The sequence below is a fragment of the Anser brachyrhynchus genome, assembly GCF_964034855.1.
Source record: "Anser brachyrhynchus genome assembly, chromosome: 4".
Lineage (NCBI taxonomy): Eukaryota > Metazoa > Chordata > Aves > Anseriformes > Anatidae > Anser > Anser brachyrhynchus.
In genome coordinates, this window is record NC_137698.1 from 24,233,059 (window position 1) to 24,251,278 (window position 18,220).

An 18,220-nucleotide genomic window follows, 5' to 3' on the forward strand; every position below is an offset into this window, starting at 1 on the left:
TTAAAGTAGTAAATTTTATTGACTTATTAAATACATGTTTACATTTATTAAAAAGTTACCAATTTAAAATATGAATTTGTTTTAAGTTACCCATTCCATACACTTGGAAGTTTGCAGTGCTGACAATGCAGTGACATTTATTTGAAAGAAGAGAACAGTTCAATTATTTGACTGGAAATATAACACAGTATGTCACAATATATTGCAAGATATTTATTCCAAAATAGTAGGTAGCATACAAGCAGTGTTTAATTTTATTTAAACTTTAAAATTAACTGTTTACAATTGCTCTTTCCCAATCTTTTTTTTTTTTTTTACTGTTACATGCTGTTATGGGAGCTGTTTTTAGTAATTAACCCATGAACAGGGAAAAACAAACAAAACTAACAACAAAACAGAAGTGGTTAGGAAAGCTGTACAAACTTAAAACATCCTGAGGAACTGGTAACTAAAACATCAGCATCAAGGGATAACCTGCATAGCTGACTCATTTTTTGCCCACTGGAAAAAGCTGCACTGTTTTTCCTTCCCAAAAGGGCAAACAAAAAAGTTCTTTCCATTATTGGGACCAATCTTCAGCACTGCCTTGATAACACAGCGCTTGCCATGGTTACAAAGGGGAAAATGCAAGTCTGCCCACTGCAAAAAGAAACAGTTTTTAGACACAGTTATAGTGTACGGAATGGCTGTGAGTTTTGTATTTTAAAATTAGCAATGGAGATAGATCTACAGCGGAGACCTTAGCAGAAACTCCCAGTACTTAATATAGTTTGATCTCTTCTGTGATCAGTGATTTTAGTTTTTGTGTTTTTTTTTTTTTTCAACATTAAGTATAACTGCATGCATTTTAACTGCTGTTAAATATTGTAACAAGCTTTCTAAGTTTACTTGATGTTAATGCAGAGTTTTCTTCAAATTAAGGCATGATAGTCATTACTGCCTTGAATTCATCTGTTATCTACCTGTTGGCAGGTCTCTTGTGAGACCCCATGTGGAGTACTGCATTCAGCTCTGGGGCCCCCAGCACAAGGACATGGAAGTATTAGAACAAGTCCAGAGGAGGACCACAAGGATGATCAAGGGGCTGGAACACCCCTCCTATGAAGACAGACTGAGGGAGTTGGTGTTTTTTAGCCTGGAGAAGAGAAGGCTCGGAGGAGACTTTATAGCATCCTTCCAGTACCTAAAGGGGGCCTACAGAAAAGCTGGGGAAGGGACTCCTTGTCAGGAAGTGTAGTGACAGGACAAGGGGCAATGGCTTTAAACCAAAAGAGGGTAGTTTTAATTTAGATATAAGGAGAACATTCTTTAATTTGAGGGTAGTGAGGCACTGGAAAAAGTTGCCCAGAGAAGCTGTGGATGCCCCAACCCTGGAAGTGTTCAAGGCCAGGCTGGATGGGGCTTTGAGCAACCTGCTCTAATGGGAGGCATCCCTGCCCATGGCAGGGGGGTCAGAACTGGATGATCTTTAAGGTCCCTTCCAACCCAAACCATTCTATGATTCTACCATCCAGTTACACACATCCACAGCAAGGAGCTGTGGCTACTTGAAGCTATGACTGTGCAATGGTGGAAACAGTTGTCCAGACAGAATATAGCATGTGTATCTATGGAGGCTTTCAATATTTTGGCTAGACAGAGACATGGCTGATGTCCAGATCTAGAGTTTGCATCAGTCTTACTTCAAGCAAGATACTGAACTAAATGAGTCTTACAGGTACCACCATTTCTACTATGAATCTGTCTCACATCACATTGAAGCAGATTAAGAATATTTGCACAAACAGGTACCTCCTCAGCTGTAAGAGGAGTAATTGAAATAAAGCTATGATTATGCTCTTAGTTTCAATTCAGTGTGCAGAACTATTTATGACCTCAAGCTTTCAATGGATCATATATATTCACAAGTACAAATTATTAGGTTGAGGTGGCTGCATGAAACAAGTGTTTGAATTAAGCAAAAAACAGTGAGCAAGCTTACTTAATAGAATACAGATCCTGAAGTCTCATACTTACTTGAAAATAGTCGCACCGAGTTTCCATGGGTAGAGGACAGGTGTAAAACTGCCTGCCTTTGTTTTCTCCATCCTTTCTCACAACTCTGAGGCTGCAGAGGCGGTTGTGTTTACTGCAATGAGGATGGCCCATCCTTATCATACGATTATCATCTGTTGTATTAACTTGAGGTTTGCTGTAATGACAGATTACAATATAACTTTTGAATTACGCAGAATTTTCCTACCCTCTTTACTAAAAAGTTACTTCAGTGCTCCAAATCATATTCTGACAGGAAGTAATCCAGCTGAGGGGGTGGAATACTGTTCTCTGAATGGGATCAAGTTTCTTCCTTCATCACGATTGAGATAGAGATTATCTGAATGCAATATACAAGGCTTTATTTAAAAATGGTAACATGAAAAAGAAGATTATACTCCATAAATGTGTCTTTGTCTAACCTTCAACTTAGAAATTGTATGTTCGCTATGTCTGGAAGACTACAGTCCTGTGAACATCAAAGTTTTTGTCTAATACCTCATTAAAACATGGATCCCCACCCCTTAAAAAAACATTTTCCATTATAATTTTTTTTTTAATGTTTAAGTTGGTGACTGGTAGTAACTAGTTATCACCTGTTATTGTGATTGATGATGTCTAATTTCTTCTTTGCACTCCCTCTTATTCTCATTTATCCCACCTACATCCTTTCTAGTCCTCTACTGAGGCAGCAAGGAGCACATATATTTATACACCCTAACTTTGCTAGCTAGCGAGATCCTGTTTCAAAACTGGTGCCTCAACAGTGCAAGAAATAACTTCTGTATTTCAGAACAGACACATGACCAATAATTTTGTAGCATAACATGAATATCTTTCACATTCACCCTGCATTATTTACAACCACAAGTGACATCTACCATTTACTCCCATTGCAGCTGTGTATGTCTGCCCAAGTTTTCCTTGACAATCCTAATGGGTTCCCTAGTTAAGAGAAATGTGAGAATGTGCCTGAATAGGGGTGTGTAGCTAAAATTTTGGGATGGGTGAAGCGTTGAAGTAATTATATATATAGGATGGGGAGGAACATTAAAAAAAAAAAAAAACAGAGATGGGAGGTTCATCAAGCTACCTTGAACAGAAGCTTGTATCATGGAAAAACGTTGAAAATTGCTAGCTGACAAATAGCTTTAGTTAGAATATATCATTCACTTACTTTCCTTATGGTATGAGAATTCACACATTTTAAATGAGATAGCAAATTCGTCTTCAGTGCCTCTAACTTAACTTTTAGATAGCTTACACATTTTAGTAGTCTTCCTTTCCATCATAGACCCATTTCATTTTAGGTTGCAATTAACAAACATACTGGGTATAATTGTTTTTGCAAATAATGAAAGCAAAAAAGATTCTTGTTTTTAGACAGGGGAAACAAGTTAACAATCAAGACAGAAAGGATAATCACTTGTCTAATAAGTACTTTAGAAAGGGACATCAGTTTACATATTTGTCATCTTTCACAAGGGCTTCAAGACCTCTCCAAGCAAACAGCAACTACAGTGCTAAGGCAAGCAGTGACTGGACAACTCCTTGGGTAGAACTGTATTAGTTTACCTATTAGAGCTAAACTATTTTGTTCTATGGGAATATCTGAACTATGAACTGTTTAATTAACAGCAGTACTGGCCAGATGCCAAAACCAGGACTTCAACAACAGCCTAGGTCTTTCAGTGCTTTTGAAATCATAGTAGTTTTAGTTACTCACAAGTAAGTTACCTCTGGCAGAAATCCACCACAGTGTGTGAACCTTACAACACAATGTTCCATTAATCTTCAGGGATAAAGATAGTTTATCGGATTATAAAAAGACTTGTTCACATTTTAGAATACCTACCCACTTGCTACGTCGTATTGGTGAACAGAAGGTACATGATGAGTTTTCTGCTTTTTCTTTATGGGTTTCAGAGAGAATGGTTCCTGATAGGAAGGTGAAGCCACATCAGTTACATTTGTTGAGCTGTGCTTGTCCATGCTTCTTCCTGACTGGTAGACATTATTGTGGATCTGATCACAATTGCTTTTTGGACCAGCACACTCAGAGCATCCATCAGATATTTGGTTGTCATTTTTCAAAACTACTTTGTTACCAAAATCTGTTAAGACAAGAGTTGTAGTTCCAAATGCAGCTCTCCTATTGATCTTTATTTCTGTGCTTGGTTTTCCAAATTCATTACAAGGGTACTTCATGAGGTTTATGTTAAAGGCTGCAGAATCTCCAGCATTCTGTGTCTCTGGGACTAGAGGAAAATAAGTTATTAATTATAAGCCATCTGTGTAGAATAATAAATCATATTTATTACCTGTACTTATAACTCATATGGGGAATGAAAGAGTAAGTTTACTATGCCATCTTGAAACATCTCAAAACCTGTCATAGATGAGCTGTAGAACCAAATTTCTTTCCTTACAAAAGCTCATGTACTTTGGGAGTCATGTACAACATACACTTCAAGGTAACATTACTATTGTCTGAATAGGATCAGAAGTGAAGAGTAATCTGTACATGAAAGCTATGAGACAATTAACTATACAAAGTGGAATTTAGCACAGACACTGCAATTAAAATATTTAGATTTTTCAAAATAAACCCTTATAATTCCAGTGCGAGATTGCAAAGTATGGTAGCTCTAACATCAATACATCATCCCTTTTTAAGTGTTGTTTTAAAATTGACATAAAAGGAATATTAATATGTTTGGTTTTCTACTGCTTTCACAGTTCCTATCCTTTCCAAACACAATGCGGATTCAAACTTCTTGATCCCTCATTGTAAGAGGCTTCAGAAGCAAGAAGTTCAGACATATATTTTGCATTTGTTTCCTGACCTGAACAGTAAGTTTCTTCATTGAATCAGAAGCCTGCACCATGGGCAATCATCATCAAACAAACTAGGGTTAATATATTACTGTAATCTTTCCTCAAAAAGGGTGAAAAGAAAAACATGGAGTTCCTGTGTGCAATCTTTTTTAAGTAACTGTGAAGCCACAGTGTTCAAGAATAAACTACTTTCTTTTCTACCATCTCCAGGGAGCATCTCTGTACGTCTTCCCTCCATCCATGCAAACAAGAAGGAATTAACCAGAAGAAAAATGGGTAGATAAGGTATACACGGTGGCACACTCTCTAGTACCAAAGGCATTCTCATTCAGAAACAAAGTAATAATCCCTAGAATTTACTGTGAATACTACCTGTGTTCAAACGTTTTTTATTTTGCCACTGCTGCACACAATGAAACATATTGGTTTCAGTGAATCAGACTGTTTAAGAAAGGAGTTTGGCCTTGTACTTAGCAAAGGAGCAAAGAAATTGAGATGTAATGGTAAATAGTTATCTTTGTCTACAGAATGAATAATTTTGGCTGGACGGCCAACAGCAAACTTTACATACCACGAATTCTGTCCTCAAATTCAGACATTTCTACTGACAATAACTAATTTTAGAAACAACAGAAAAGCCAAAAAAAAAAATCAAAGGTAGAGAAATCTCAACGTCTGAAAAGAGAGGTAAGAAAAACTGTGTTAAAAAGTCTCAAATACCACTCCTGCAATGCAAAAATAAGTTACTAAATAAATAATAAAAAAGGAATTGTTGTAACTGTATTACACTAAATCCAACAGATCTTCAAAATTCAGACCTACTTGCAGTAATAGCACATACTTAAAGAAGTGAAAGAATACAGAGCTCCTCTTCAGACAGAAAACAGGTAGAAAGTCTGTCCGTTACCCCTCTTATCGCTTCTTAGTATCTAAATTCCCATACAGAAATCTGGACAGAAGTTGACATGTTACTCATTCCATCCTCAAGGTCTCTCAAGGACCTCTAGGTCTCATTCACAGCTGCTTCTGCCCACCCACAGGTCTAGAGAGTAGCACTAAAGCTCCAGGGTATAAACAATAAATGCAGTTAAGTCCAGAATCATCCTTACTCTGTACTCAGAGGAAAAAAAATTAGCCCCTGAGAAACCAAAACCTTCCTTTGGAAAGGGTACCAACGTATATAGTCCCCTACTGTTTTTGTTCACATGGAAGAATGATAATTACTTTTCTGCCCCCTGATGATTTCTCTGTCAGACATCTACTGCCAACTTCTAATGATTTTAATAAGAGTTTAAAGCGTGGTATTTTGTCTCACTCCTTGCCCCAGCAATAACAAAGGATTACCCTGGAGGCTTGTCTATAGAATCGCCACCTACATACAAAGCTGGAAGGCAAGACGCTTTCAGGGTTGAAGACAAGACAGTTTCCATGATTGTCTGTGTAAAATTTTCCCCAAATCTGACTAAGTTAGCTAAAGTTACATTAATACATTTCACACTAAGGCACTTCTACAGTTCTGTAGTTTGAAAATCTGCACCAAACCCACAAACCCTCCTTTCTCCCCACTCCCCAGTACAGGCTCTAGACAACCTTTCAATACCTTCAGGCCTTGAAGTCAAACAGGCATCACAAACTTCAGCAGAAGGCTTGTTTATTAGGGTACAGCACATACACGTCCACTCTTCTTCACATTTCTGAGCTACGTGTTCATTAGAACATGACCCCCTGCCATATGCCCAGCCAATTAGGCTATTTCTAGCTGGCAGTTTGCTGTGAAACAGAAGAATGATGTTAGTCCTTTGTGACGTTTCCTCTACAAATTACCTTACACCACTACGCGCAGGAAAGCATGGGGCTAGAGAATGAGTAGTACAGTGTTATACCTGCCTATCATAGCTTGGACAGCATGTCATGATAAGTGTTTGATTTTTTCTTTACCTAAAGGGCAAATCTTTCCCAATGCTGTAGAAGTAACACAAATAAAAATATTCAATCTGATATGGACAGAAAGTTAGTAATGAACTGATACACTAAAGCACAATGTCCAGCCTCTCTCAAATTCCTTATCATTTTCAAGTAGGGCAGCAAGAATTTGGCAAAAAAGGACAACTGTTTCAGTACACTCCCACCATCCCTTGTACAGAACGCTTACTAACAAATACATTACTGAATGAAGAACTGTTCAGAAGCTGAACTACAGACAGCCACACTATCTAACAAACATTTTGGCTCTTGCTTAAATGGCACCCGTTAAGGCACTTTGTTATTGTTAACAGTCAACAAAATTGAAAACCTTAAAGTTAGAAAGTCTTTCTTTTGTGACACTATTTTGTGATTTACTTTTTTAAACACTTAAGAGCCTGTTCAGATTTAAGAATTTTCTTTCTTTTTTGTGCTCTTTTCTTCTCATCAGAGTCTATAAACATCCTTGCTGTAACTGATGAGCTAAAGTTGTACTGCAAATACTTCTATAAACTTGATCTGTAGTTATTTTCCTGTAAATTTCCTGTAAACCCCTCTGTTGGTACATTTATTTAGAGTCATAGTTACTCTTTCACAGTCACTGCATGCTACAAAGGACTAATTTTGTCATACTATTCAAACGTTGTTAGCATGTTAAACGTAACACGAACTTATCAGTTCAGTAACATTTATGTGAATTGTGACATTCCTTAGACTTACCATTTATTCTGTAATCATCACCCTCCTTAACAGGCCAGATTTCTACGGTATGTTTTTCTCAATGGTATGGATATCTGCTATCTACCACAGTTCTTCCACAACAGGAAAGATATGGAGGCTAATAAGAACGTTGACATACCAGAGATACTGTGCTGTCAAGTTAGAATAGACACAGTACCATTCAGCAAAATACTGGGGGGCTAGATAACAAAATAGCTGAAATAGAAGTATTAAAAATGGATGTTTTTACATAATTAAATCATTTCTACTACTGAGCTATCAAAAATGCATTACCAGACTGAATATATTCAGTATGTCTCTTTTTGCAGTACAATTCTCATTCCTCCTTTTTGGGTTTGATGAAATATAGGAAAACAGTGTATTTTAAATATTCAAGGTACATTTGAATTTGATGAAGTAGCTTATAATGGGTGCTTTCTTCATTTTCTCAGTTGAGCAAAATCATAAAGCTACTGGACTTGACCCAGGAACAACTGAGTTAAATTCTACTGTTTATGAACCGTAGCAAGTCAGTTTGATCTCAGGGCCTGCTTCTAGCCTTCAAAGGTGAAAAGCTTGGAATGGCAGATAAGCCACCTGAAAGCTAAATGTACTTTTATGTGGTAATAGTTACTGCATAATAGAAAACAGGGCAGTAGAACAGTGATCTGACCATTAGGATGAGGACAGCATTAGAAACATCTTTCATTTTACAGCTACCATTACCACATCTGTGATTGAAGTACACCATTGTTTGTTTGTTTTCAGAAAACCCCTACTTGTTCTAACATGGACAGAAAAAGACATTTTTTCCCCTGCATCATTTTCTAGTTATCTGACTCAATGGAACATTGCCACCTTCCTAACATTGTGCAAAAGATTTCTCATTAAAACTTTCAGAAAAGACAGCAGATTGGGGTTATCAGCATGTGAAATATTTATCTTCCAAGCTGGAATTTTGAATGTTTGATCTGTACTGAGAGATGATTTTCAAGCTCTAAGCAAAATCCCATCAACCATCTGAATCTTGAAAGAAGACAGAGTGGGGGTGGCAGCGAGAGAGTTTTGTGTGTTCTGTAAATCTTTTCTAAATGTATACATATACACACACACACACTAATGAAGACAAAGTTTTTAAATTGAAGTAGTGTCTCGCATCAGATTGACAGAGCTCAATATTAAAAGGCAAGATTCTGAGGCCTCAGATGAACATTTTCAAGAACAACTTAGGTGTGGAAGAGTCTGCAATCAAGGTGCTTTTGAAACTTTTACCTTTTGCCCCTCTGTGACATCAAATACATTTTGTGCTTTTCTAAAATAAAAGGAAGAAGGCTGCTGCTAGCACAATTTATGTGGAACTGAAAGTCTCTGTGGCACACATGTAGTAAAAGCTTTCCAAAACTGATGAGGAAGAAAAGTCCTAAGCTCTACAGTATTTGCTGCACTTTGAATTTACTTTTTTAGTTTTCATCAGTGTAACTCTACAGCCAGAAAAAAAAACTGCATTGATGCACAGTTGTCTAGATATTCCTGGACTGAAGAGGTCTTCCTATGAAAAGGAAGAGACACAAAAATTCCTACCTTCCTTAAGCCATTCAACTCTTTTCTGTGTAAATATCCAAGCCTATTATAACAGCAACAACAGGGGGCAATTTCTCCAGAAGCAGTGAGTAATTTTGAGTATTCTGAGTTGTTTTTATGATTTCCATATTTGATTAGAGCACCAGCTAGTTCATAAGAGAAGGGGCTTTTGAAAGAAGTATTCTAATCAAGGATTTAACCATTTAAAAATAACAGTGGCCGAAACATTTTTCTTTCATAAACACAAGTGAATTTAGATATAAAATGGACAGTGGTTTGCATGCATCCATTTTATTTGCTATCCATTGTTACCATAACAGCACTTTGAGGCATCAATGCCTAAGTGTTATAAAGTTACCTCATACCTAACGTTGACAAGCTGGGGATCAGCCTTTTGACATTGAGAGCAGAAGTAAGTCATCCTGTTGTTCTGTCCTAAACGACACACAGTGATTTTCCCATTGCACTGACCGCAACTTCGGCACCTGTATACTTTGTAGTGTTTGTAGAGTGGAGATCCAGTTTTGCGGCACTGAAAATGGAACATTTAAAACCCAAGTTACAGACCCAACATAAATTATGTCAGCCTTTCTACAGTTCATCTGAAACTAAAATAATAATAAAAAAGCACCTATGTAAACCAATCACTTAATGACTAAACAAAGATATTGAAGGCAAGCTCATAACAGCGATTGCCTGTATCTCATCTTCTTTTATGGAAATAATTGACATTAAATCTGGCATAACAGGATCTGGAATTTTCCACATATTGGAATAATAGACAGAAAAAAAAAATCACAAAAAATGTAGTAGCATGGCATAGGCAGTTATATGCTAGGGTTCCCTTGAATTCAGATGGATCAGCTAAATCTGATTCAGCACCAGTCTTCTTTGACCAGGCGCCTGCGGGAGTGTTTTTGGAGAGCTCATGAGCTCCATTCAATGCAGCACAGAAAAACAAAAACAAAAGAAACAAAAATATCCCTACCACAGAGCCAGCTCAGTCCTGATGATACTACAATCTAGATTTTGGGAAGGCAGATTGACCTGAAGAACTGTGCAACACAGATGTATTCCAGAGATTCTGTAGGAATCGGCTTGAGCCCAGTAAAGGTGCTCAGCTTCATCTTGGCACTGGTCACACTGGTGACCAAAACCGCTTGTGAAAAGCTGCTTGGCACTGTGGCAAGCACCTCTGGATCTGGCAGAAAGTCATATTAAAGTCAGTATAGTACAAGACCAAAGGGCAATGACCTAATGAGCTCCCAGAGGGCTGATGAACAGGCACATTTTAGGAGACAATTCATGTGGAGTCAGCATAGACATACTCCTGCTAAAACTGGCAGAAAAACAAACAAACAAACAAACAAAAAAAACACAATAGCCCAGCAGAGCTGCAGCCGGCTCTGCAGAGCCACAAGAGTTTCTGCACCACAACTGCACATTCTCAAGCACAGCTTAAACAATCACAACTGGACTAACAACACCAGCCCAGCTCTGGCAGGGTTCAGTATCTCCCCCTCCATAAGACAAAGACTCTTGGAGCTTCCTCAAAACACAGGTGTCTGAGCACAGCATATTTGCTTCTGCTGTGCCCATATTGATCAGTCTCAGTGAATGAGAACTGCTTCTGCTTTTGACTATACAATCCAGTAGTTCAATCAGAAGGAATTATGGATGTATGGCATGAATATTCACAAGCAGTTTGCTTTTTTGTAGATTTCTCCTTAACATTTACGTTAGTTTCTTATTAGTAGTTTCATCCCATTTGTTATTTGAAAAACAGACATAAGCAACAGCTTATTACAAGAACAAGATCCCAAGATCTTTTTATCTGTAAGGTGTTAACACATATAATAACATGGTATGATTACTACAACAATTACAGTATAAGAACATTATACAAAAAATGATCAAGCACTACTATTCTTATTAACCTATTTTCATTATGCTTTTATCTTTAAGAGGCTTTGGGGGATTATCTCACCCTTTAAAAGCACTTGACTGGTGAATAGTTGGTAGATACAGGTTATCAAAGTATAAGATAGGTAGACTGAGCTACAAAAAGTTCAAATTGTTTGTTTATTGTCAGTCTAAAATCCTGTGACACATTCAAGTCTTCTAGTATTATAAGTAGATGCCAACCTGTTTGCTTGTCTCCTTACCAGTCAAGAATGGAAAATGAAAAGATTTCCCTAGCCAACAGACTAAACACTACTCTTCAGTGTGTTGGGGGAAAGCAGAAATTTAGGTAGACTATTAAACAAACTACATTTTTAACCTCTACGATTGAAAGACTGTATTATGTTAAGTGCTTTCCTCTTAGTCTACCAAAAAACAAGTTTCTGTCAACACTAGCTCCTTGCCTTTCATGAAAAATATGAGAAACAATCATTACACAGTTGCTGTTCAATTCTGTGCATGCAGCTTAAAGAAAAAAAAGAAACAAAACAAAAAAAATACATGCAAGATTTAGGTCCACTTCTCTCTTTCGGAAAGATAAAGAGCAACCAGAAATTATAGGGTTTACAGGGGAAGAAATGAAATCCTGTTGAAGAGTTATGGCAGTAGGGAAAACCTTGAGTTTATTTCACTTCAGCTGCCAAAAAAGGTTGCTTCAGCTAGAGGAAAAAATAGTTAGAATTCACAACCTATTTACTCAAATAGATATACTTTCAAGTTTCATAAAAGAAGCTGCATGAACTGAATTATCTTCATACTTCCCTGGGGTGACCTCTAGCTCCCAGTTTGAAGAGTGACCTTATCTCACCTTAAAAGCACATGCTTAACCTACATCAATTCTGACATGCTCAGAGCGACGTTACAGCCCATGTAAAGAAAAACTGTGATGAACTGGCCCTCTGGCAACACGTATGTCTTCTTGCTGCAACTGGGCCAACATTCTGCACATTCTTACAGTCTAGAGACTCTACCTTTCATCATTTGACAATCTGCAATTAATAAAGAACATTTAAAACAACACTCCTATTCACTGAAACACTTGTTGCATCTTTTTACAGTTTCCACTAGATGATCAAATACAGTTGACATGCTGGAGTCAAGTTTTGGAGGTTTCTCAGGAATGGGTGTCCATACCTTATAAAAAAGCAGAGTAAAGTCATGTGTCATTTTCACCAAGTGATGTATCTGCTCATCTGTCAGTTGGCAAACCTGTAAATGAGACAGGCATGATTTTCACAATATTGTTAAATGACAATAGTAGAAAGATGTATAACAACAGGCACTCCAAACACCTTCGGTTGATGTGGAATTGCATTGCATCCTATTATGACGACTTCTTTGACTTCACATTTTATACATACATAATTTATATAATTTTAATATATATATATTGAAAAAAAACCAGTAAAATATTAGTCACATTCTACACTATATAAACTCATTCTGTGAATAGCAAACAATGTACTTTGCCTCAACCATGCAAAACATTGACTAAAAATTTCAGTGGTTGATCTTTTATTGACCTAATAGTTCCTGATCACAGGAATCATATGGAGTTAAACACTCTTAATTACCTTTTAATTTCCCTGTGGATTTTATAAAACCTACCTATCATCAGAAACTCTTCCTTGTGAGAGATCTTCAGGAAGAATGCTGGAGACCGAGGCATCACAGCTAAAGAGATGTATCAACCATATTTCTGTTATGAACTCAATTTTTAAGTCACATTTTAATTTCCTGTGCCATCTCAAATTGCAGATACATACTAATGCACTTTGATTAGTATCTAGGGATGAATTAAGCACTGAAACAGTTTGTCCAGAGGGGCTTTGAAATGTCACCTGATGCATTTTTATTTTTATTTTTAAACTCTTCTGGATAAGACCCTAAGCAATCTGATTTACCTCAAAAGTTGGTCATGCTTTAAGAAAGACACTGGACTAGATAACCTTCCAGATGTTATTAAAAATGGGTTGGAAACAAGATATGCTAGAGAAACTTGATTAACAGATGCCTCCATAGTTTCAGTAGAACTTGCATTCATATTCCACAGAAATCAAGCATCAGTAAGGTTAAGGAGGACAGTTCCATGGTTCATTTCTTGTTTTAATTAGTATGTTCAACAACAAAAGTGAGATTCCTATCCTGTTATTCTTATTTTGACTATTGGATACACAAGTAAGCTGCAGCTCCTATTGATGTAAAATTTTAATTCAGATGAATCAAATGTAGAATCTATGCAATTTTTGAGTAACATCTTGATTTGAGAAATCAAGACCCAAGACTCATTTTTATAGGAATACTTAAATATCAGAACTTATAAACAGCTGAGAATGCACCAATGAGCCTCCTCAGACCTAGATGAATATCCACTCACTTCAAATGGATAGTCATCATATCCATGGATGTCATCATACAGCTCTAGGAAAGAATAAAATCTAGACTGATCCTATGAAGAACTTTAAGAAATATTACATATAACGAAACTCTCACTATTTTCACTTGCTTTCCTTTACATTCTATATAATCTGTCTGTTTTGCTAACATCAGACTTGTTTTCAACATGCATGTTTGAGGATTTTTACCAAAAAAGTATGGTAAACAATGGCAGAAAAGCACACTATGCCAGCTAGCAGGAAAGTAAGTGGAGGAGACAAACAACTATACCACATACTATTTTGGGTAGTAAATGAGCAAAGTACACCTGAGCATTCTTCACTTTATTTATGGGCTGTCAATTGAAAGGCAGCACAACATGATGCCAGACAAGGTCAGTATTTGAAAGTTAAATGAACTCCCTAGAAAAGAAGTTTCAAGCTGTAGGACTGAAGGCATGGCTTCAACAAGTATGTCCAACTTAGGAGACAGGAGCAACTGCAACAGGTTTGAAGGAAAGACATGACAAGTATCTCCAGTTATAATGATAAAACTGGAATTTCAGTGCCTTGGAATAACTTAAGAAATGATAGGTGAGAAAACAAAGGAAAATAAGATGACAAAACATTATATAAATGTGTATTTACATTCCTAATACTTGGGTGTCATTAAGAACAATCTTGGTACAGTCCACCTACTTTAACAGCTGGATGAAGACCGCTGTCAAACAGTGCTTCATTTTTTATGATATTTCCCACTCCAGGTAATACTGTTTGATCCAGTAACACATCACACAACATGCGGGTTTTCTGCTGCTTAATCTCACTTTCTGCTCTTAATAAGCTAAACTTCGGAGAGCAGACATCCAAGCTTTCCATCATTCTCACTTTCTGCTCACTCTCTGCTGCATTTCTGGAAGAGAAAAATAAACTTATATATAATATATATATTATATATAAGAAGATAGATAGAGAAGACAGACAGACAGACAGACAGAGGGAAGACGGAGGAGACGACGACGACAGACAGACAGACAGACGGATGGAAGACGGAGGAGACGACGACGACAGACAGACAGACAGACGGAGGGAAGACGGAGGAGACGACGACGACAGACAGACAGACAGACGGAGGGAAGACGGAGGAGACGACGACGACAGACAGACAGACAGACGGACGGACGAAGGAGGAGACGACGACGACAGACAGACAGACAGACGGACGGACGAAGGAGGAGACGACGACGACAGACAGACAGACGGACGGACGAAGGAGGAGACGACGACGACAGACAGACGGACGGACGACGACAGACAGACGGACGACGACAGACAGACGGACGGACGACGACAGACAGACGGACGGACGGAAGACGACAGAGACAGACAGACGACAGACAGACGGACGGACGGAAGACGACGACAGACAGACGGACGGAAGACGACGACAGACAGACGGACAGACTGAAGACGACAGACAGACAGACGGACAGACGGAAGACGACAGACAGACGGACCGACGGACCGACCGACCGACGACCGACCGACCGACGACCGACCGACCGACCGACGACCGACCGACGACCGACCGACCGACGGAAGACCGACGGACGGAAGACCGACGGACCGACGGACGGAAGACCGACCGACCGACGGACGGAAGACCGACCGACCGACCGACGGAAGACGACGACCGACCGACCGACCGACGGACGGAAGACGACGACCGACCGACCGACCGACGGACGGAAGACGACGGACCGACCGACCGACCGACGGACGGAAGACGACGGACCGACCGACCGACGGACGGACCACAGACGGACGGACCACAGACGGACGGACCACAGACGGACGGACCACAGACGGACGGACCACAGACGGACGACAGATGAAGAAGATAGATAAGAAGAAGAAGAAGAAGAAGAAGAAGAAGATAGATAGATAAGAAGAAGAAGAAGAAGAAAGATAGATAAGAAGAAGAAGAAGAAGATAGATAGATAAGAAGAAGAAGAAGAAGAAGATAGATAGATAAGAAGAAGAAGAAGAAGAAAGATAGATAAGAAGAAGAAGAAGAAAGATAGATAAGAAGAAGAAGAAGAAGAAAGATAAGAAGAAGAAGAAGAAGATAGATAAGAAGAAGAAGAAGAAGATAGATAAGAAGAAGAAGAAGAAGAAGAAGAAGAAGAAGAAGAAGATAGATAGATAAGAAGAAGAAGAAGAAGAAGATAGGTAAGAAGAAGAAGATAGATAAGAAGAAGAAGAAGAAGAAGAAGAAGATAGATAAGAAGAAGAAGAAGAAGATAGATAAGAAGAAGAAGAAGAAGATAGATAAGAAGAAGAAGAAGATAGATAAGAAGAAGAAGAAGAAGATAGATAAGAAGAAGAAGAAGAAGAAGATAGATAAGAAGAAGATAGATAGATAAGAAGAAGAAGATAGATAGATAAGAAGAAGAAGATAGATAAGAAGAAGAAGAAGAAGATAGATAAGAAGAAGAAGATAGATAAGAAGAAGATAGATAAGAAGAAGATAGATAAGAAGAAGAAGAAGATAGATAAGAAGAAGATGATAGATAAGAAAAAGAAGATAGATAAGAAGAAAAAGAAGAAAATAGATAGATAAGAAGATAGATAGATAAGAAGATAGATAGATAAGAAGATAGATAGATAAGAAGAAGAAGAAGATAGATAAGAAGATATATAAGATATATTCATTTATTTTAGTTGTATGCTTACATATCAGTACAGTTTTTAAAACAACATATGACAGTATAGTAGAATAGTATACACAGATAACACAAAATGTGAAAACACCAGTCACAGGAAGAGGCACAGAAATGATATTAACCCCTCCCTCACAAAGCAGCTCAATGATACATGCACAGAACTTGCAAGCGATATACAAGAAATCATTCCTATTTTCTTCATATTAGCTCAGAAACTAGTTGTAAGGCCCTTGCTTTAAAACTACTTCCAACATTAGAATCATGTGTTTGGACATCAGCCATAATGAACTGTATGGCTACATGGGTTCGGTAGTTTCAACATGACATTTAAAGATATAATTCCTTAAACCCTGATTTTATCAGGTTAAGTACAATCAAACTGAAGAACAAACAGTTGCAAAGGCTTATAAGTTTCATAATATTAAATTTACATATATATATATATATATACACACCTATATATATATTACTTGAATTTACATGTCCCTTTTCACCCAGGAGTCTAAATACTTTAAAAATCAAGCTTGCTATGTTATTTTTATTAGCAACAGAAAGTATGTGCTGATGGACAAATGCATCTACATCATGTTAATTAGTAAAACTATATCAACTTACTTTCAAGAAGAAAAAAATAAAACACAACCCTGGGGCCATAAAAGTTTGAAACCAGTAATTGTCACAGGTCCTTATTCTTACTAAGAAAGTTAGACTTAAGTGGAAATTGAAGGAGTGATGGGGTTCAGCATTCAGATAAGAGGACTGAATTAAATCCAAGTTTCATTCCCAGTCTCAAGACTGCCTAATGAGGCCATGGTATTAAACTACTTTAACTGTATGTAAACTCTGGTACAAAACCAACAAATTTAGTTTTCCATAAAAATAAACATGGTGTGTTTAGAATGTTTTAATTTATTTCTGTGTATCTATGACAGCATTCATCCAAACACTTAACATTGTGTGATTTTTCTACTACATTCTTAAAAGAATGTTATACATTTAAACCAAGCTATGTGGGTTTTTTTATTTGTTTTTTAAATTAGTTAGTTTTCACTTTACCTATATTCTGTTGTCACACCAAAAAAACAGATAGTATCTTCAGTAAGCTGTATCTCCAAAACTGGTAATGCACCATTTCTGTCTCTGCTTCCATCGGGATTAATGCGCATGGAACCATTCATACCAAAGTGAATCCTTGGAAAGAAAGAGAGCTCTTATGGGTATTTAATCTTAAACATGTTTCCAAGCATTAGACTAGTCTATTTATTTATTTAATTTATGAACTATTCTGACCTAACAAAGCCAGTAAGCATGTACATAAATTCTGGTCATTAAGAGTAACATGGCAACAAATTACTTGTTTGCATACTGTTCAGTCTCCAGAGAAGAACTGTCCCATCCCTAAATTAGAAACACTCCAAAATATAGCAGTTTTCAAAGTGGTCTTCATAATTCATTATGCAAAAATCAAAAGTGATTGTTAACACACTTTTCTGGTGTATTGCACTTAGCATTTTTTTTCCACCCAACATGCTAGCTTTCCATAGGTTCTTAAGTCCTCAGAGAGACTGAAAGAAATAAGACTGCTTCAGACAATATACTGCTAAATCAGGCAGAAGTCATCCGGTGTGAAAGCAAAGATTTCAGTCCTTTCTCTGCCAACACTACATTATATCAAAGCTACTTCCAATAATGCCATAAACAATGCAATTAACATCTGCCATATGCTGTTTTCTGATTTTTTCTTTTAATTTTAATTTTTTTAACCTACAACCAAGGCAAAGACTGCAGGTCAATTAAAAATTAATAAACAAACTGAAAAATGCACAGATGGCAAAGGAGTGGAACAGACACTTTCGAGGATTTCTTTTACAGATCACTAATGCTTTAAGAAGTCTTACATTTTATAATATTTTCTACTGGGAACTAGTATACTTGAGCAAAGGACAAGTTTGACTGTAATCCTGTTAGTGTTGGGGAGAATCGAATGGATGTTCTATTAATGTTTCTCAAAATGTTAGTGTT

At 37.4% G+C, this 18,220-nt stretch overlaps 1 protein-coding gene across 2 annotated transcripts in view; it reads right to left on the minus strand.

Moving 5' to 3' along the window:
* Positions 1 to 18,220, minus strand: part of NEIL3 (nei like DNA glycosylase 3) — a 42,149-nt gene continuing 23,929 nt past the window's right edge. For both annotated transcript variants that reach the window (XM_080590473.1, XM_080590472.1), the window contains exons 3-10: positions 17,255 to 17,389; positions 14,172 to 14,385; positions 12,232 to 12,306; positions 9,501 to 9,667; positions 6,473 to 6,642; positions 3,890 to 4,292; positions 2,017 to 2,191; positions 1 to 639 (exon numbers count right to left, since the gene is read on the minus strand). In XM_080590473.1, the coding sequence (XP_080446599.1) occupies positions 463 to 639; positions 2,017 to 2,191; positions 3,890 to 4,292; positions 6,473 to 6,642; positions 9,501 to 9,667; positions 12,232 to 12,306; positions 14,172 to 14,385; positions 17,255 to 17,389 (1,516 nt within the window). In that variant the 3' untranslated portion in view covers positions 1 to 462. The remainder of the gene's footprint in view (positions 640 to 2,016; positions 2,192 to 3,889; positions 4,293 to 6,472; positions 6,643 to 9,500; positions 9,668 to 12,231; positions 12,307 to 14,171; positions 14,386 to 17,254; positions 17,390 to 18,220) is intronic.